The sequence below is a fragment of the Oncorhynchus masou genome, chromosome 27 (genome assembly GCF_036934945.1).
Source record: "Oncorhynchus masou masou isolate Uvic2021 chromosome 27, UVic_Omas_1.1, whole genome shotgun sequence".
NCBI classification, from domain to species: Eukaryota; Metazoa; Chordata; class Actinopteri; order Salmoniformes; family Salmonidae; genus Oncorhynchus; species Oncorhynchus masou.
Genome location: NC_088238.1, coordinates 39372575 through 39388815, shown reverse-complemented (window position 1 = coordinate 39388815; position 16241 = coordinate 39372575). Strand labels below are relative to the sequence as shown.

Here is a 16241-nt window from a genome sequence, read left to right as displayed (position 1 = left end):
ATGTCCCAACTCACTAAATGCATGGCTCTTATCTATTATATTCAACACTCAGATAAATAGAGTAGTCATGAAGAAGGGATTGAGCTAATTATTTTGAATTATTTGTCTTTTGCACCTATGGTGTACATAGGACCTATATTTACCTAAATCCTCTACGTTGAATGTGTGAAGTGATGTTGATTGCACACACTCACAGACATACACACATCACGTGTCGCCCACTCGCACCTGCTTGTCTGCTTGTGTGTGTGTGTGTGTGTGTGTGTGTGTATATTGGGCGGGGGGGGGGGTCGTAACTGGGCACGTGCAAAGCACTGGACAAGGGGTTAGCAATGTGGTGATGGTACAGTATAATGGGATAGTAGGGCTTGAATGAGTTTGAGTTCAGTCGATGGTGGCCAAATGTGAAGCGACCCACACATGTTCACGAATGACGTACAAGACGAAAGAGGAGAAATACAATGACACACAAGTTAATGGATCAAGAGTATGAAAATGAGGGCAAAGAGGAGGTGGGAATGGATGGGTGGATGCATATGGAGTCACTGTATGGTGGTGGGGAATGAAACGAAAGATGAACGGGGGGGGATGGAGGGATGGACTGATAGGACAAGGGGAAGTGTAGTTACTGATTGTCGAGTTAATGGAGTGAGAAGAGACTGAATCAGCAGCATATAGTCGTACAGGAGGGCAAAACACACACAGGAGGGCAAACAACACTGGAGATTGTGTAAGGGGCTGGGGGGAGTCACCGGTCAGCAAGGAGGGAGGGAGAGTACCTTGGGAAGACACCTCATGGTGTATGTTGAATGAAAGAAATAAATTAAAAAGATGACGATGACCGTTTAGAGCCCTCAAACTCAATGCTGGACCTCAAAGCCATTTCCACTGCATTTTCTTTCATTGTTCCTCTTTATTCAGGGACTGATTTAGACCTGGAACACCAGGTATGTGCAATTAACTATCCGGTAGAACAGAAAACCAGCAGGCTCTGAACCTTGTAGGGTAAGAGTTGAATACCCAGGGTTTAGAGTATGCTAAAAGTTATATAACTCCAGACTTCCAGGTAACTGACAAAATAAAGAAAATACCAACATAAATGGTCTTAATAGGGCGTTGGGCCACCACGAGCCAGAACAGCTTCAATGCACCTTGGTATAGATTCTACAAGTGTCTGGAACTCTATTGGAGGGATGGGACAACATTCTTACACAAGAAATTCCATAATTTTGTGTTTTGTTGACGGTGGTGGAAAATGCTGTCCCAGGCGCAGCTCCAGAATCTCCCATAAGTGTTCAATTGGGTTGAGATCTGGTGACTGAGAGGCCATGGCATATGGTTTACCTAGTTTTCATGCTCATCAAACATTTTAGTGACCACTCCTGCCCTGTGGATGGGAGCATTGTCATTTTTTCCATGACCCTAAGCACGACGGGATGTTAATTGCTTAATTAACTCAAACCACACCTGTGTGGTAGCACCTGCTTTCAATATATACTGAACAAAAATATAAACGTAACATGCAACAATTTCAAAGATTTTTCTGAGTTACAGTTCATATAAGGAAATCAGTCAATTGCAATAACATAATTAGGCCCCAATCTATGACTGGGCAGGGGCGCAGCCATGGGTGGGCCTGGGAGGGCATAGGCCCACCCACTTGGGAGCCAGGCCCACTCAATAGGGAGCCAGTCCCTGCCAATCAGAATAAGTTTTTCCCCACAAAAGGGCTTTATTACAGACAGAAATACTCCTCAGAACCCGTCCCCCCTCCCATCAGACGATCCCGCAGGTGAAGAAGTCGGATGTGGAGGTTGTGGGCTGGTGTGATTACACGTGGTCTGCGGTTGTGAGGCCAGTTGGATATACTGCCAAATTCTCTAAAATGACATTGAAGGTGGCTTATGGTAGAGAAATGAATTTTGAATTATCTGGCAACAGCTTTGGTGGACATTCCTGCACTCACCATGACATTTGCACATACCCTCAAAACTTGACACATTTGTGGCATTGTGTTGTGTGACAAAACTGCATATTTTAGAGTGGCCTTTTATTGTCCCCATGCTGTTTAATCAGCGGATGTAGATGAAGTAGATGTATTATATTGACAAAGGCTAAAATGCCCACTAATAGGGATGTAAACAAATTTGGGCATGTTGTGCTTGTATTTGTGTTCAATGTACTTTGTATCCCTCATTTACTCAAGTGTTTCCGTTATTTTGGCAGTTACCTGTATATCCATATCAAGTCACTGTACAGGGAAGTATACTATGAAAATTAATTAATATGAGTGACTGTAACAACCCTCTCTCTCTTTCTTTCCAGGTAAACAGAATTTGAATTGTGAAGACAACATAAGTGAACCTGGGAATTGGATACTCAGAAATCAAACAGAGGCAACCAGAAGGAACAGTAGAATGGGAAGATGAGACATAATCTCCACTGACACGGAAACACCCAAACGTCACCATGACAACAACAACGATGGACGCCCCTGTGCTCAATGATGACATTATTGTTGAAGGAGTACACCACCTCCTTAACTCCCTCTCTGTCAATCCCTCGCTCCCTCCCTCCTGCAGCATCGACGAGTCCTACAAGTACATTTTCCTCCCTCTGTGCTACTCCTTCACCTTCCTCTTCTCAATCTCCCTCAACTTTATCATTCTCTGGCGTTCCTTCAGACGCACCAAGCGTTGGAACGCCTCCCTCATCTACATGGTCAACCTAGCCTCCACAGACTTCATGTATGGGTTGTCACTCCCCTTCTTGGTGGCGAGCTATGTGATGCGTGACCAATGGATCTTTGGGGACTACATGTGCCGATTGGTCCGCTTTCTGTTCTATTTCAACCTGTATTGTTCTATATTCTTCCTGACGTGTATATCTGTCCATCGCTACCTGGGGATATGTTACCCTATGAGGACCATCACACTGGAGACTAAGAGAGCGGTCAAGGGGACATGTGTGTTGGTGTGGGGGGTCGTCTTCGCTCTTACGTGCCCCATATTCCGGTTTGCCCAAACGAGCCACGTGATGAGAGGTGTAGGGGGCGAGGCTATGGCGATTACCAGTAATAACACTGGCACCGTTAGTAGTAATGGTACTGGGGAGGTGGAAACATATCAGAACTGTTGGGACGATGCCATCGATAAGGAGTTCCAAGACTATGTTCCATATGGAATCATCCTACATCTTCTAGGGTTCTTTCTACCGTTCTCTATCATCGCCTGGTGCTACTCACATGTGGTTCTGACAATATTCCGGACCCTGCGCTCCCAGCCCCAGTCACAGCGAGGCAGAGGAGAGGGGGGAGGAGGAGGTGGGGGACGTGGAGGAGGAATGAGAGGGAATGGAGCTGGAGTTGTAGGAGGAGGAAGACTTCAGGGAGGAGGAGAGGGGATGTCGATAGTTCTCGGCGCCCACTCTCCATATGCCCACCGACGGCGTAAATCCATCAAGACAATCATCACCATCACACTCCTCTTTGCCCTCTGCTTCTTCCCATTTCATGTCACCAGGACTATCTTCCTCGTCCTGAAAGTGAAGAAAGGTGTCCCGTGCCACACCATGACGATGGTATCCATGTGTTATAAGATCACCCGGCCGCTGGCGTCTTTCAATGCCTGGCTCAACGCACTCCTCTACTTCCTCACCAAGGAGAAAGGGGGTGGCGCCCCCTGTTGCCCACCGCCAGACACTACTGCAGCCAACCAGCATCATGGGCTCCTCTGGCCGTTGAGGAAGCTGGGAAGAGCGGGAGACGAGGAGGAGGGGGGCGACAGGGGCGAGAAGGGGGGCATGGTCAATAACAAGGATAACAACAAAGAGACTAATAAAACAGCTGTACATTTATTCAGAGGGATGACCAAATCCAAGGTCCGATATACTGTGGAATAAGTTAAATTCAATTCGATAGACTTTATTCATCCCGAGGGGATCAATGCTGGCAGGCATAGGATGAGTTGTTGTTGGTGGCGGAAGTCTTCTGCATTACATGGATTTCATTCAGAAGCAGGCCTTTGTGAACAGTATAAATGGTTGGGTGCAGAATTCAGGATGTGAAAAGGAATGGTTTGGAGACACAAAGGACATTAGATATGATCATTAGAGATGATCTTACTATCATTGGCAGTATTCAAATGTTGATGAGTAGATCTGGATGAGGATTATGATACTGTACCATTAACAAAACAATGATGGACTCTGTTATATAGTTTTTTGGTAAAAAAAAAAATTCTCCATGAATTTGTTGAGTTGAAGGAAGTTATACCTCAGGAAAACAAAACTCAGAGACATATTTGGTATCTGTTATTGTATCTTTTGATGACGGCCCTTGATGAGAACTGTATTGGTCTATTTCCTGTTCATCTTGTGTCTGACATTTTGGAAATGTGTAAAATATGACTGGATTAAACATGTTTAATGTAACGCTACTGTCCAATGAGATTGTGTTGTTGAATTGTGTGTGTGTGTGTGTGTGTGTGTGTGCACGCCCACAAGGACAGTAAATCAAGGAAGATTCTCCCACGTGGTGACATTTCCCACGTCCCCATAAAGACAAAGGCTATTTTAAGTTTAGGGGTTAGGTTTAGGGTTAGAGGTGCAATTAAGGTTAAGGTTAGAATTAGGGTTAGAGTAAGGAGTTTGGGTTAGGGCTACATGTTAAGGTTAGGGTTAGGGTAAGCGATAGGGTTAGGTTTAGGGAAAATAGGATTTTGAATGGAAATTAATTGTAGGTCACTCACGAGGAGAGAAGAATAAAATGCATGTGTGTGTGCATGTGTGTGAAAAGGAGAGAGTAAAAAATGGTCATGCCTTTGTAAAGAAATTGGATTAGCAATAATGTTAATAATCTCCCTATTCACCTGAACTCAAACCAAAGGTCAACCTAACTAATGTAGTGCTGAGTGTTTAAACACACACACACACAGAGAAAAGAAATTGTACAACACCCTAAAATCTGAGAAATACCCTCCACTCATTCACATACACAACCTACTTTATTTAAAATGGAATGGGGTTGTACATTCTAGAATCTAGACTATAGTGATGTCACAAGCACTTGTCAGGAACTATGGATCCTGCAACCTACTCTACTCTGTCCTTCCGTTTGCTCAAATTATGGTGAGGTGGGACTGACGGACCGTAAAGACCTAAGATTGTTGTTGCCTTTAGTTCTGAGCTCTGGGTAAATTATTAAGCTGTCATTTGGGTTGTGTAAGTTCAGAGAATCTGCTGTATTGATGGAAAACTACTTGTGTAAACATATTTTTTTTAATAACATAATATTTCCCTATGGAATTTCCTATGTTGCTGACTATCTAGCCCCTCAATCCACTATGTTCACAAATTCACAACCCCTATTCCATCTCTTTGAAACAGATAAACTTATTGTCATTTGACTCATTACACAGGGGCCTAACATACAGGCTGTTAGAGGTCTTGTACAGGAGCATATACAGTATATATTTATCAGACATGTTTTTATGACATTTATGTTTTCATTGCTCCTAAAATAAACACAACAGTGCAACTCTCTCTCTATCCTGCCCTCTTTCTCTCTCTCTCTCCCCCCTCCACACTCTGATCCTGGAAAAAAGTATCAACATTGGACGAAGAGCTATTTATTGTCCATCAATTGAGCGAGGTATCTAAGAAACAGGAGAATGTAGCAGGCAGGGTGCCAACTGAAGGGCTTAGCTCCATCTTTGTACACACAGAAAGAGAGAACTTCCGTAATGTTAGTAGCTTACACACTTTTAAGACAGCTATTCTCATCTGAAAATATATCTAATGCATATTAAATGGCAGTTAAACAAATAGTTTACCATACGAGTCAAAGTTGTTTTATGTCCTCTAGGGCCTAGACCTACTATATCTCTGGCCTAGTTGAGGAGTGAAATGCATAGGCATACATTGGTGAACTCAAGGGGGCGACAAATCCTCCCATTTCACCCTTTCCCGGCTTGGAAATTCAAAACAAAACCGGTTATGTAATTTCCCGTGCTGCTCTACGACTAGAACAATCTTTGACGGTTATTAAAATTGAACAAAAAAAATAAAATTAAATCATAGGAACAATTTTAAGCAAAAGTGAATAGCAATATGAATTGGGCTAACGATCACACACCTCATGCATTTTGTTAAAAATTAAAATTCGACCGCTGAAATTTATATTTATTTTTTTTCCCCTTTTTGTCCGTGTCACCAGTGTGTGTAGAGCTGTCGAGGCGAGGCGTTGGCGCCATTTTCAAACTTCTGCTGCAAGAGAATGAATGTCTTGGTTGAAAAAGATATTTAACGAATTAATTGATATTTTCTGAATTGCATTTACACGGGGATTTGTTTTGTTTGTTGCATGAATGGTCGTTTCTTCATGGGACGAGGACGTATTTTCTCGTGGTAAGCATTTTTAGCATGCCTTGTTTTACAGGCTAGATAACGTTAGTTTCATTTAGCTAATGGTAGCTAAAAAGAAACATGAAAGTTAACTAGCTAACTTACGTTTTCGACTGTTTTGTGGGCTGTTAGCCAGGAAATATAGCTAGCTACATTTAACAATTTCAACCGTCGTCACGTATTTCAAAACACTTTCACTCAATCTCAAAATAGATTAGTAGCTAACCTTTATATAGGATGACTAGAAACTCGGCTAAATTAACAAGCTAGTTAATTACTACGTTCCTTTGGTGGAATAGCCACGTTTAGCTGACGTCGCTAGCTCGTTTTGAAAGCTTTATGGCAGTTTAACACTGCAGTAAGATGTAGGCGACTTAAAAGTGAATCTCTTTTAACGTTAGCAAAGTACCTTCAGCGATGTAGTTAGCTAAAGTAAATTGATTTAAGGTTACTGTAAACTAACGTTAGCTGCTAACTATTTAATGGTTAGGACAGAGTTATGCTACGTCGGTGTCACACCCCCGTTTCAGTGCGAGTGCCATAGGTTTGCTTCGTGAACCCCTCCCCCAAAACCGCTCATGCAACCCCCTCGATAATCTACTCCACCCCCATATGTTCATATCAAATATTCGCTGAACTTGAAACTAATCATAAAACTGATTGTAAAGTTACAAAATGTTAGCAAACGGTTGAATAAGTCGTTTTAAATTGAATTAAGTCTGTAGGGTAAACGGTCAACTGTGGGGGAAATCGCAACGACATTGTCTGAATCAGCATTTTTTTTTTGGTCGACCCAACCCCCGTACTGTGCCATCTAGCTAAACACGATACATCATATGAATAGATAAACAGAAAAAAATCGACAAATGTTATCTAACGTTACAAAGTTGCATTGGCCGATTGTAGATAACTTGAACCATTGTGAATTTTTTGGGTGTGCAATTTACTAAATTGCTAACTAGTTGCCTGTCTTGCTCCTTGCCCTTTAGCTATGTTGCCAAAGTTGATAGCCATCGCGTTACTTTTAGCTAAGATTGCTCTCTGATAAACGATGCTGTTCAACCATCAAGTTTAGTTAACCGGAAATAATGTATTAATCGGTGAATAATAGTACCATTTCTACATCTCACCCTATTCTTGCCATAAGTTCACAATCTAAATATTTTAATGTTTTGGTTGATAGATACATTTAGTTTAATTTGTTTAATGAAATGTCTCCAAAATATTTAGAATAATGCATAGGACGAGATGTTGAATAGGTCAATGTAAAAAGATTCATTGAATTGTTACTAGTGAAAACCAGAGACCACCATATCGAACCTTGCATTTGTAACTGCGTCATCGTTGATGCCACGTATTGCACTTGCCACTGTACAATAAAAATGTTTCCTTTGCTCCTTTTCAGAACATCATATAGACCCATCCATTCAACTGCAATCTAGTATATATTCATATTGTGTGGAGCAAATCATTCATGTACTTTCAATGTATTTTCTGGTGCAATTTATGGTAAATAAAAATGTATGCATGTAAAGTAATATAAAAATAAGTAATAATATAGTGACCCCAAACTAGGCGCCTAGGTTTTGAAAAAGCATTTACTTCACAATATGCCACCGATTTTGCTGAATGACACACCCTGACCCTACCAAACTTTTTAACCTAAACTCCCTTCATGTATATATAAGGCATGATCTAGAATCTGGTATCTGATCAGTAATATTTGCTAAGGGAGGCTCAGATGTCTGTGTACTATAGCTAAAACATATGCCATCGTCTAACTAGTGTGTGTGTGTCATTTTAGCACACAGCCTACAGAAATGTACAATCTGACTCATTTGACTTCTGCTAATAAACCACAATATATTCAGTCTATCATGTGGTACTGCTATGAAACAGGTGTTCTTTCAAATAAAGGTTGGTTTTTAAATGCATAAAACATTCTATATATGCAGTGAATATGTCTCATATTTTAACATGGCCTAATTTTGAGTTAAGGAAGTCAGACGGTAAAAGACAGCTCATTGCTGTATCATGGCCCCTGTTTAATACGCACTTTATTCCCTGGTGAATGTCTGAATAGTTGTAGGTGTCTTTCTCTGAAGCATCTGTCACAGTACATTTTGTCAGGTTTGTGTGCATCATATTTTAAGCTATTTTCATGTTTGAGTGGATTTGGATTGTGTGCTTGGCATGCTGTGGGAAGGATTTTAGACTTTTTCTGGGGTTGGATATAGTGGCTATTATCTGCTTAGCTTACACCCTGTGGCATATACTGGTAGGCTAATAATGACTTTATGTGACTGGATTCATTTGTGCTTGCCAGTTAAATGTGTGGTATTCTTTTAGACTCTATAATGCAGTGTTTCCCAAACTTGGTCCTCGGGGCTCCAAGGGGTGCATGTTTTTGCCCTAGCGCTACACAGTTTATTAAAATAATCCAAGCTTGATGGTTAGTTGATTATTTGAATCAGCTGTGTAGTGATTGGGCAAAAAACAAAAGTGCACCCCTTGGGGCCCAGAGGACCGAGTTTGGGAAACACTGCTATAATGTAATGATTAAGCTTTTGTACTGGTCCGGGTTGTCTAGTTACCAGAATAACCAGACAGACGTGCCTATTTAGAGGTAGTTGGGCTTAGCCAAGTCAACTTTGAGATGTTTTACTTTAGAATCAGAATGTCTGAATTGTGTGTTAAGTCTAAACATTTATGATGATGGCATTCTAGCTCTTTGTCTTTATTTTCGTGTGTGTGCGAGCGTGTTTGTACGTGCACTCATTTGTGTGGGTGTGTGGGGATGGTTGAGGCCTTCTGTCCCTGGTAAATCTATCTGTAGATCCAGAACTCAATTTTCTCTACTTTGTGTGCTTGCTCTCTTCCTTCTACTCCTCACACTGAACCCAGTCAAATTATTTGATTGCTGCTTTTCTGTTCGAACGATGATGTTGGCCCAGAGACCCCAAAGGATTGGAGAGACTCGGATATGCCATTTTGTTTGTATTTTTCCCTTGTGTGCTCGTCCTTTTCTTTTCTGTTAATGAGAAATGGCACTCGGGCCAAGCTTGGAAAGTAGTCGTATCTTATTTGTTTTGTTCAGCTCGGCGACGTTCATTTGTGGTTTGTGGCTAATGCCTTTTTGCTGCGAAAACTCTGAATTGTCGCTGTGGCAAAAACCACCACACAAACGCGCAACGACACTTTCCTTAATTTTTATTTCCCTCGCTCTCTGTGCTTTTCTGCAGTCTAGCCTGTTCCTCCTTTTGCCCCCCACCCCTCCCTTTCTCTCTCCCTCCGTTGGCGGAGTGAAAGCCTTGGCAAGACAACAAAAAATCGAAGCGAGTGGCGGCTGCTGCTGCTCGCACTGGTGCAGCCCAGACTAGACAAACGTACCCTCGCAAATTAATTTTTTCCCGCCGGGCCTTTACCCCCACAAGCCCCAAATTTCACACCCATCACCCTCGATACCTTGACGACCCCCTGCTTTTTTTCCAGATTTTTCGCACGCTCCGAAAATGACAATTTTTATTGTAGAAAGTGATGCTGAGGGAAAAAGAGTAACGGCTCCCCTTGCCTTTTTATGCCTACTAAGTTCCCCAAGCCTCCTCACTAGCTTCAGCGTAGAGCCGAGAGAGACTGCACACACAGCACAGCACAGCACAGGAGCCTGCCTTGGGGCCTGGTGGAGGTGAATAAGGGGGGAGGGTGGGTAACTGGGACTATGGCTTGGGGTGTAGTAGGCATTTTCTTTTTTTTTATTTAACCTTTATCCAAAAAGTCCCATTGAGGTCAGAAGACCTCTTTTTACAAGGGAGACCTGAGTGTGGCGTAGGAAGAGATACTGGTGTACTAGGGGGACTAAAGTTTTTTGGGGCAAATTTTAGGACTTGGTTCAGAAAACCTCCCCATTAGGAAAGGGAGCCCCCAAAGCTTCTTTGACATTTTTTGTTTTTCTTAAATTAGGCTATGTTGTTATTCCCCAAGTGATCATTTCCTTGAGTAATTTTAGTCTTTTTTTCTCTTTTATTTTGTATTTATTTATTGAGTTATGGGTGAAGTTTAGGCTTGTGTGTGTAGAGAGAGAGGGTGTAGAGAGTACATTGGCCTTCAGAGGTGCATCAATATAAGGAGAAATAGGCTACTACACACAAGGTGTGGGCTAGATTTAATTTGAAGAGGGTGTTTACATTCTGTTATTGGCCCCCAACCATTCCCCCCTTTTCCCATTATTTTGAACAAGGACCCAAGGTAAGTGAATCCTTTCTTCTTTATTTTCTCCTCTGTTTCAGGTCTTTTAAAATGGCCTCTGGTTTGAATGGAGAGAGACAAGCCTATCCATGTCAGAGAGAAACACTGAAAATGATTTTCTACTACCTCGTATGTCTGTCGCTCTTCCTGCCTCACATTTTCTCATTCTCTCTCCCTTACCCTCCCTCGCTCTTTCTGTCCCTCTGCAACCACTCTTTCTGCTTCGCTCTTTTTCGTTCGTTCTCTCTTGCCCCCCTCCCTCTCTCCCTCCTTACTCATTTTGAATGAGCCTATCTGGCAATATAGAGTGAGAGAGAGAACAAATGCTTGCTGCCTGAGTTCTGACGTGATCATTGGCTTTTTAAAATCTCTAATGAGCTACTCATAATGTCATCCTGCTTTTCCTGAATGAATAATAATAATATCAATGTGGTCGTGTGGCACTAGTCTGAAATAGGCTAGTAGGCTATGTCATTATCTTCTAGTCTTTCCATTGTTTTAATTTTATGAAAATGGTGAATTAGATTGGCATTAATCAATACTGGCTTGGTTTTAGTCTGGTCCTACTAGGACAAATGCTATTTGACCTTGAAATGTTTTTTTCTCTCTTCCACATTGTAGGGTTAAAGTGGTGGTTTTGTTTAAAGTCTTAAAGTATGGCCAATTGGTGTTCATTCTGTTAATATGAATTCATATCAATAGTATATTGGTGAAAGGTTTAATTTCGGTCTACTTTATGCCTTGGAAATCCAACTTTTTTTCTAAGTCTAAAAAGTTTATGTGAGACCCCCCTCTCCTAAAAAAAAACATATTGTTCTTACTTGATACAACTATCACAATTTTTACAGATTCGTTCAAATTTCAGTAATTGGCTTCACTGTCTGTTCCTATTTTGTCTCTTGACTTTCTTTTCAACAGATCACAAAACGGATTCCAAATATGCAGGTCTCAATAAAACTAAACCTATTGTCATTTATGTATGAGTTTTCTCTTGTCTGTGTTCTGCAACTGGAATCGTGTTAGCATAGCCGGATTTGAGGGCCACATCAGTTCTATTTACACGGTCAAGTGACTTTTCTGTATCTTGATAACACAAAAAATATATTTCTTGTCTTGTCTCAAATGTAAATTCAACTAAACACGTTGTGTGTAAGATTAGCCTTATTTGAGGGCCACATCAGTTCTATTTCAATTGCTGGTGCCAAGAACGGACCCCTTGTAGTCATACAGTCAAGAGGCCTCTTGTGCCTCTTCCCCCTATTTTCATTCCCCTCTCCCTCCTCTGAGATGTGTGTGTGTGTCTTGTGGTTGCTACGTTAGCTGGAGCTCAGGTGCATCGCTGCTCGTGAATGTCAAGGTCACACCTTCTATGGGGGTTCTTTTGCCCTCTTTTTCCTCTATCTTCTATTTCTCCCTCCTTTCCCATTCTCTCCCTCTTTTCCTTAATTTTCTTTTCATAAACTCTCTCTCTCACACACACACCCGCACAGTCATGTTTGAAGATAATCTTGTCTTGATGACAGTGAGGCCCAACAAGTCCCAAACGTTCGATTGGTTACTGCTGCATATAGGGTGATTTATTGTGGTGATGTCTGTCATTTCTATGATTAGAGTATAATGACATGAATTATTATTTGTTTTAACTGGCCTTTTTTTTCTGTTCTGTCATCTTTTTTTTAATGAATTCCTATTCCTGTTTTTACAATTGGGATAGATTTTTAGATGTGGGGAAGTTGTCTTGATGAGAATAACTGACTCCTCATGCTCTCTGGTTTAGAATGGGCACTGTTTTCAAAATGGCACAATTTATAACTGTCATTCTACATATTGAGGTAATTGTGTTAATTTCAGAACATTATTTTGGGGGTTCAGTTTGGCAATCTGCAGCACATAATGTATTTTGTTTCGGGGGGGAGGGGGGGGTGGGTGTTATTGTTGGCAAAGGGGAAATAAACATTTATATTTTATTTAGTAACCAAAAACCATTTCAAATCATCAGAATTATTTTCAATGTATGAGGATGTTGTCCTGTTTGGCCATCTTGTATAAATTGTTCTTCTGCGTGAAGCATATCAGTATACCACCTGTAAAACCTAGAAAAGGGGTCAAACAGGCAAAAGGGACAGGCTTTAAATTAAGACTAAGTATTATACAAATAGTTATTTTTATTAAGTACATTTTTACAGACTAGGTTTCTAACATTCTGATACAATGTAGTGTTTGAATAGATACATTTATGCACCTGGTGTAGTTAGTGAACTGTTCAGAAAGTGTCCTCTCTACCCCAACTTCTCTTTTTTTCATCATCATCCACCATTTTGTCCACTTGCCCACCATCCATTTTGTGGTCTCAAATACGTGAAGTATATCAAGTTGTATTATAATTGCAGTTTAATTTAAATTCCTATGAATTACATAGAATTGACTTGGTATTGCATTTGCCAAGAAAATCATTTCACCATCTGTCTCTTATTGTTTTCTTAAGAAAGAATAACTATTGTTGTACTACTCACAACTCATGTTTCTAAAACTCTAGAAGCAATTTGCCACCAGAGTGTAAAAATCACATATCTTTAAAATGTTATAGGCCTATATGTAATATCTTGGTTTTGTGTTATTTAAAGAATCTCTTCCACTGAAGTATGAGAGAGAGAGAGAGAGAGAGAGAGAGAATCTTGTCAGATTGTTATGTTAATGATCTGTTTTCTTCTTTATCTCCACAGCTCTATACCATGGAGAATCCTCTCTCTCTCGCCATCTCTCCGGGGTACCCTTTAGCAGCACATCATGTTTTGCAGGTATCTAAAAGCAACTCCAAATCATTATGTGCTGCCGCTGGGAGCCCTTGGAATCACTGCAATTCCAAAAGAACACTTCTGCCATTCCGATTCCAATTCTGACTATCAGTGTTCCATTCTGAAGGAGAACTCTTCTTATCTGCACTGGCAGTTGTCAGTGTTAGTTTAACCTGTAATGTTGTCAGCTTATCACTTTTACTGTTGGCTCAATGTCATGTTTTTTACCCATTTTACAGTGCCAACAAAGTATTCATACCCATTGACTTATTCCACATTTTGTTACAGCCCGAATTCAATTGATTCTCACCCATCGACACATAGTACCCCATAATGACAAAGTGAAAGCATGTTTTTAGAAATTGTAGCACGTTTAGGGACAATGTCATACAGAAATAGCTAATTTATGTAAGTATTCACACCCCCGAGTCAATACATTTTAAAATCACCTTTTGCAGCAATTACAGCTGTCAGTCTTTCTGTGTACATCTAAGAGCTTTGTACACCTGGATTGTACAAGATTTGCACATTATTCTTAAAAACCAAAAAAATGGCTCTGTCAAGTTGGTTGTTGATTATTGTCATCTTGGTAACTCCAGTGTATGTTTGGCCTTGTGATTTTAGGTTATTGTCCTGCTGAAAGGTGAATATGTCTCCCAGTGTCTGTTGGAAACTAGGTTTTCCTATTTTCAAGGTTTTGCCTGTGCTAAGCTCCGTTTCTTTTTATCAACAAAAGAAAACTCCTTAGTCTTTGCCAATGACAAGCATGGTGCTTGCAACGCCAGGGCTGTGGGTTCGATTCCCACGGGGACCAGTACAAAAATGTATGCACTCACTACTGTTAGTCGTCCTGGACAGAGTGTCTGCTAAATGATGTAAATGTAACATGATGCAGCCACCACCATGCTTGAAAATATGAGGAGTGGTACTTGGTGTTGTTGGATTTATCCCAAGCATAATTCTTTGCCACACTTTTTGCAGTTTTACTTTAGTGCCTTATTGCAAACAGGATGCATGTTTTGGAATATTTTTACTTCTGTACAGGCTTCCTTCTTTTCAATATCTCATTTAAATTAGTACTGTGGAGTAACTACAATGTTGTTGATCGTCCTCACCTATCACAGCCATTAAGCTCTGTAACCGCGCGAAATCCCTGAGCGGTTTCCTTCCTCTCCGGCAACTGAGTTTGGAAGGACGCCTGTTTCTTTGTAGTGACTGGTCGTATCACTACAATGCTCAAAGGGATATTGCCTGCTTTACTTCTTCTTTTTTCCACTCATCTACCAGTGGGTGTGCTTTCTCCCTGGTCTTTGTGGTTGAATCTGTGTTTGAAATTCACTGCTCGACTGGGGAACTTTACATTTATCTGTATGTATGGGTTACAGAGATGAGGTAGTCATTAAAAAAATAACGTTAACACAATTATCCATGCAACTCGTGACTTGTTAAGCACATTTTTACTCCTGAACTTATTTAGGCTTGCCATAACAAAGGGGTTTGAACACTTATTGACTCAAGACATTTCAGCTTTTCACTTTGAATGAAAAATAAATAATTATCATTCCACTTTGACATTGCATGGACTCACTGTGTGCAATAAGTGTTTTTTTAATGACTACCTCATCTCTGTACCCCACACTAAATTATCTGTAAGGTCTCTGTCGAGCAGTGGGTTTGTGTGTGTCAGTAGCTTACACAATCTCAATTTGATCAATTTTTAATTCTGTCTGTAACACAACAAAATGTGGAGGAAGTCAAGTGGTGTGAATACTTTCTGAAGCTTTGGGTTTGTTTAATAGTTGCTAGCTTCTTTTGAATATATCACTGAAGGGGAAATTCTTTGTGGTGGGGAGTGAAACGTGTAAAAATATGGCGCCATAAAACACATAAAATGCCGGTAAAGACGTAACTTTCAGTTGTCGCAAGTACTTCAAGGGTGTGGACGCCAGTCCAGACGGGTGTCTCTTCCTAATGTTGGAGCGAGGCCTTTGGCGTGAGCCTGATGGTCCTACTGGCCAGCCAGGCTGTTAGTCTGTAGCCAAGCATACTGTAGGAGGGACCAAGGGGTTTTGGTCTGCCTGGTGGTCCTTCCAATGCAGTGACTGAGGCCTGTCAGTCTGCATGGTGGGCTGTCTCCAGACTAAGGCCGGGTGGTCAACCTGGCTGGCCTCCCCTCTAAGTGTGTGTCAGTTGGCCTGCCTGTTGAGTTCTCCTTTAGTCAGCCTGATGGTCTCTCTTCCTCTCCCCAGTGTGTCTGGCGTTAGCAGCACATCATTACTGGTAGCTGCCCCTTTTCTGGGCTGCCAGTATGGCTTGTGCTGCTCCAGTCAGCCACACACTTGTCTACAATACATCTTTATCTATTCCTCAACCTGGAGCTAAAATGGCATCAATTCCTGTTGTGTTCATATTCTGCCATTTGTATTTTGCTCTGTGTTAGTGGTACTACAGTGGCATATTTTTACTATGTCCCTGGCTGTCCGTCATGTGTACTATTGAGGGTTGGTGATAATTTGAATATATTACTTCGTTTTATAAAGTTGGGGATATTGTATAAGCATAATTGGCCTGATTTCACAGCCCTAGTATTTCATCACTCTAGCAGTTCGAGCTTTGAGCCGGTAACCAAAAGGTTGCTGGTTCAAATACCTAAACCAACAATGTGAAAAATCTCTGTGCCCTAGTGCAAAGGCACTTAATCCTAATTTGCTCCAGGGGTGTGAGCCATACGAATATGGCTGACACTAAAACATCACTGCACCTATTTGGTGGTTTTTATTTTGTTTTTACACTTACTGT

The 16241-nt window shown here is 41.1% G+C and overlaps 1 protein-coding gene across 1 annotated transcript; it reads left to right on the top strand.

The window, feature by feature from the left end:
- The first annotated feature begins 2358 nt into the window (after nt 1–2358).
- si:dkey-6n21.13 (P2Y purinoceptor 3) lies at nt 2359–4406 on the top strand. Its single transcript, XM_064939021.1, has one exon. It carries the CDS (start codon nt 2470–2472, stop codon nt 3898–3900), a length of 1431 nt encoding a protein of 476 aa, XP_064795093.1. The 5' UTR covers nt 2359–2469; the 3' UTR covers nt 3901–4406.
- Nucleotides 4407–16241: the final 11835 nt, after the last annotated feature.

Excerpts from the sequence above, each read along its gene's own strand:
- si:dkey-6n21.13 (XM_064939021.1), top strand. The coding sequence starts at position 2,470 with ATGACAACAACAACGATGGACGCCCCTGTGCTCAATGATGACATTATT.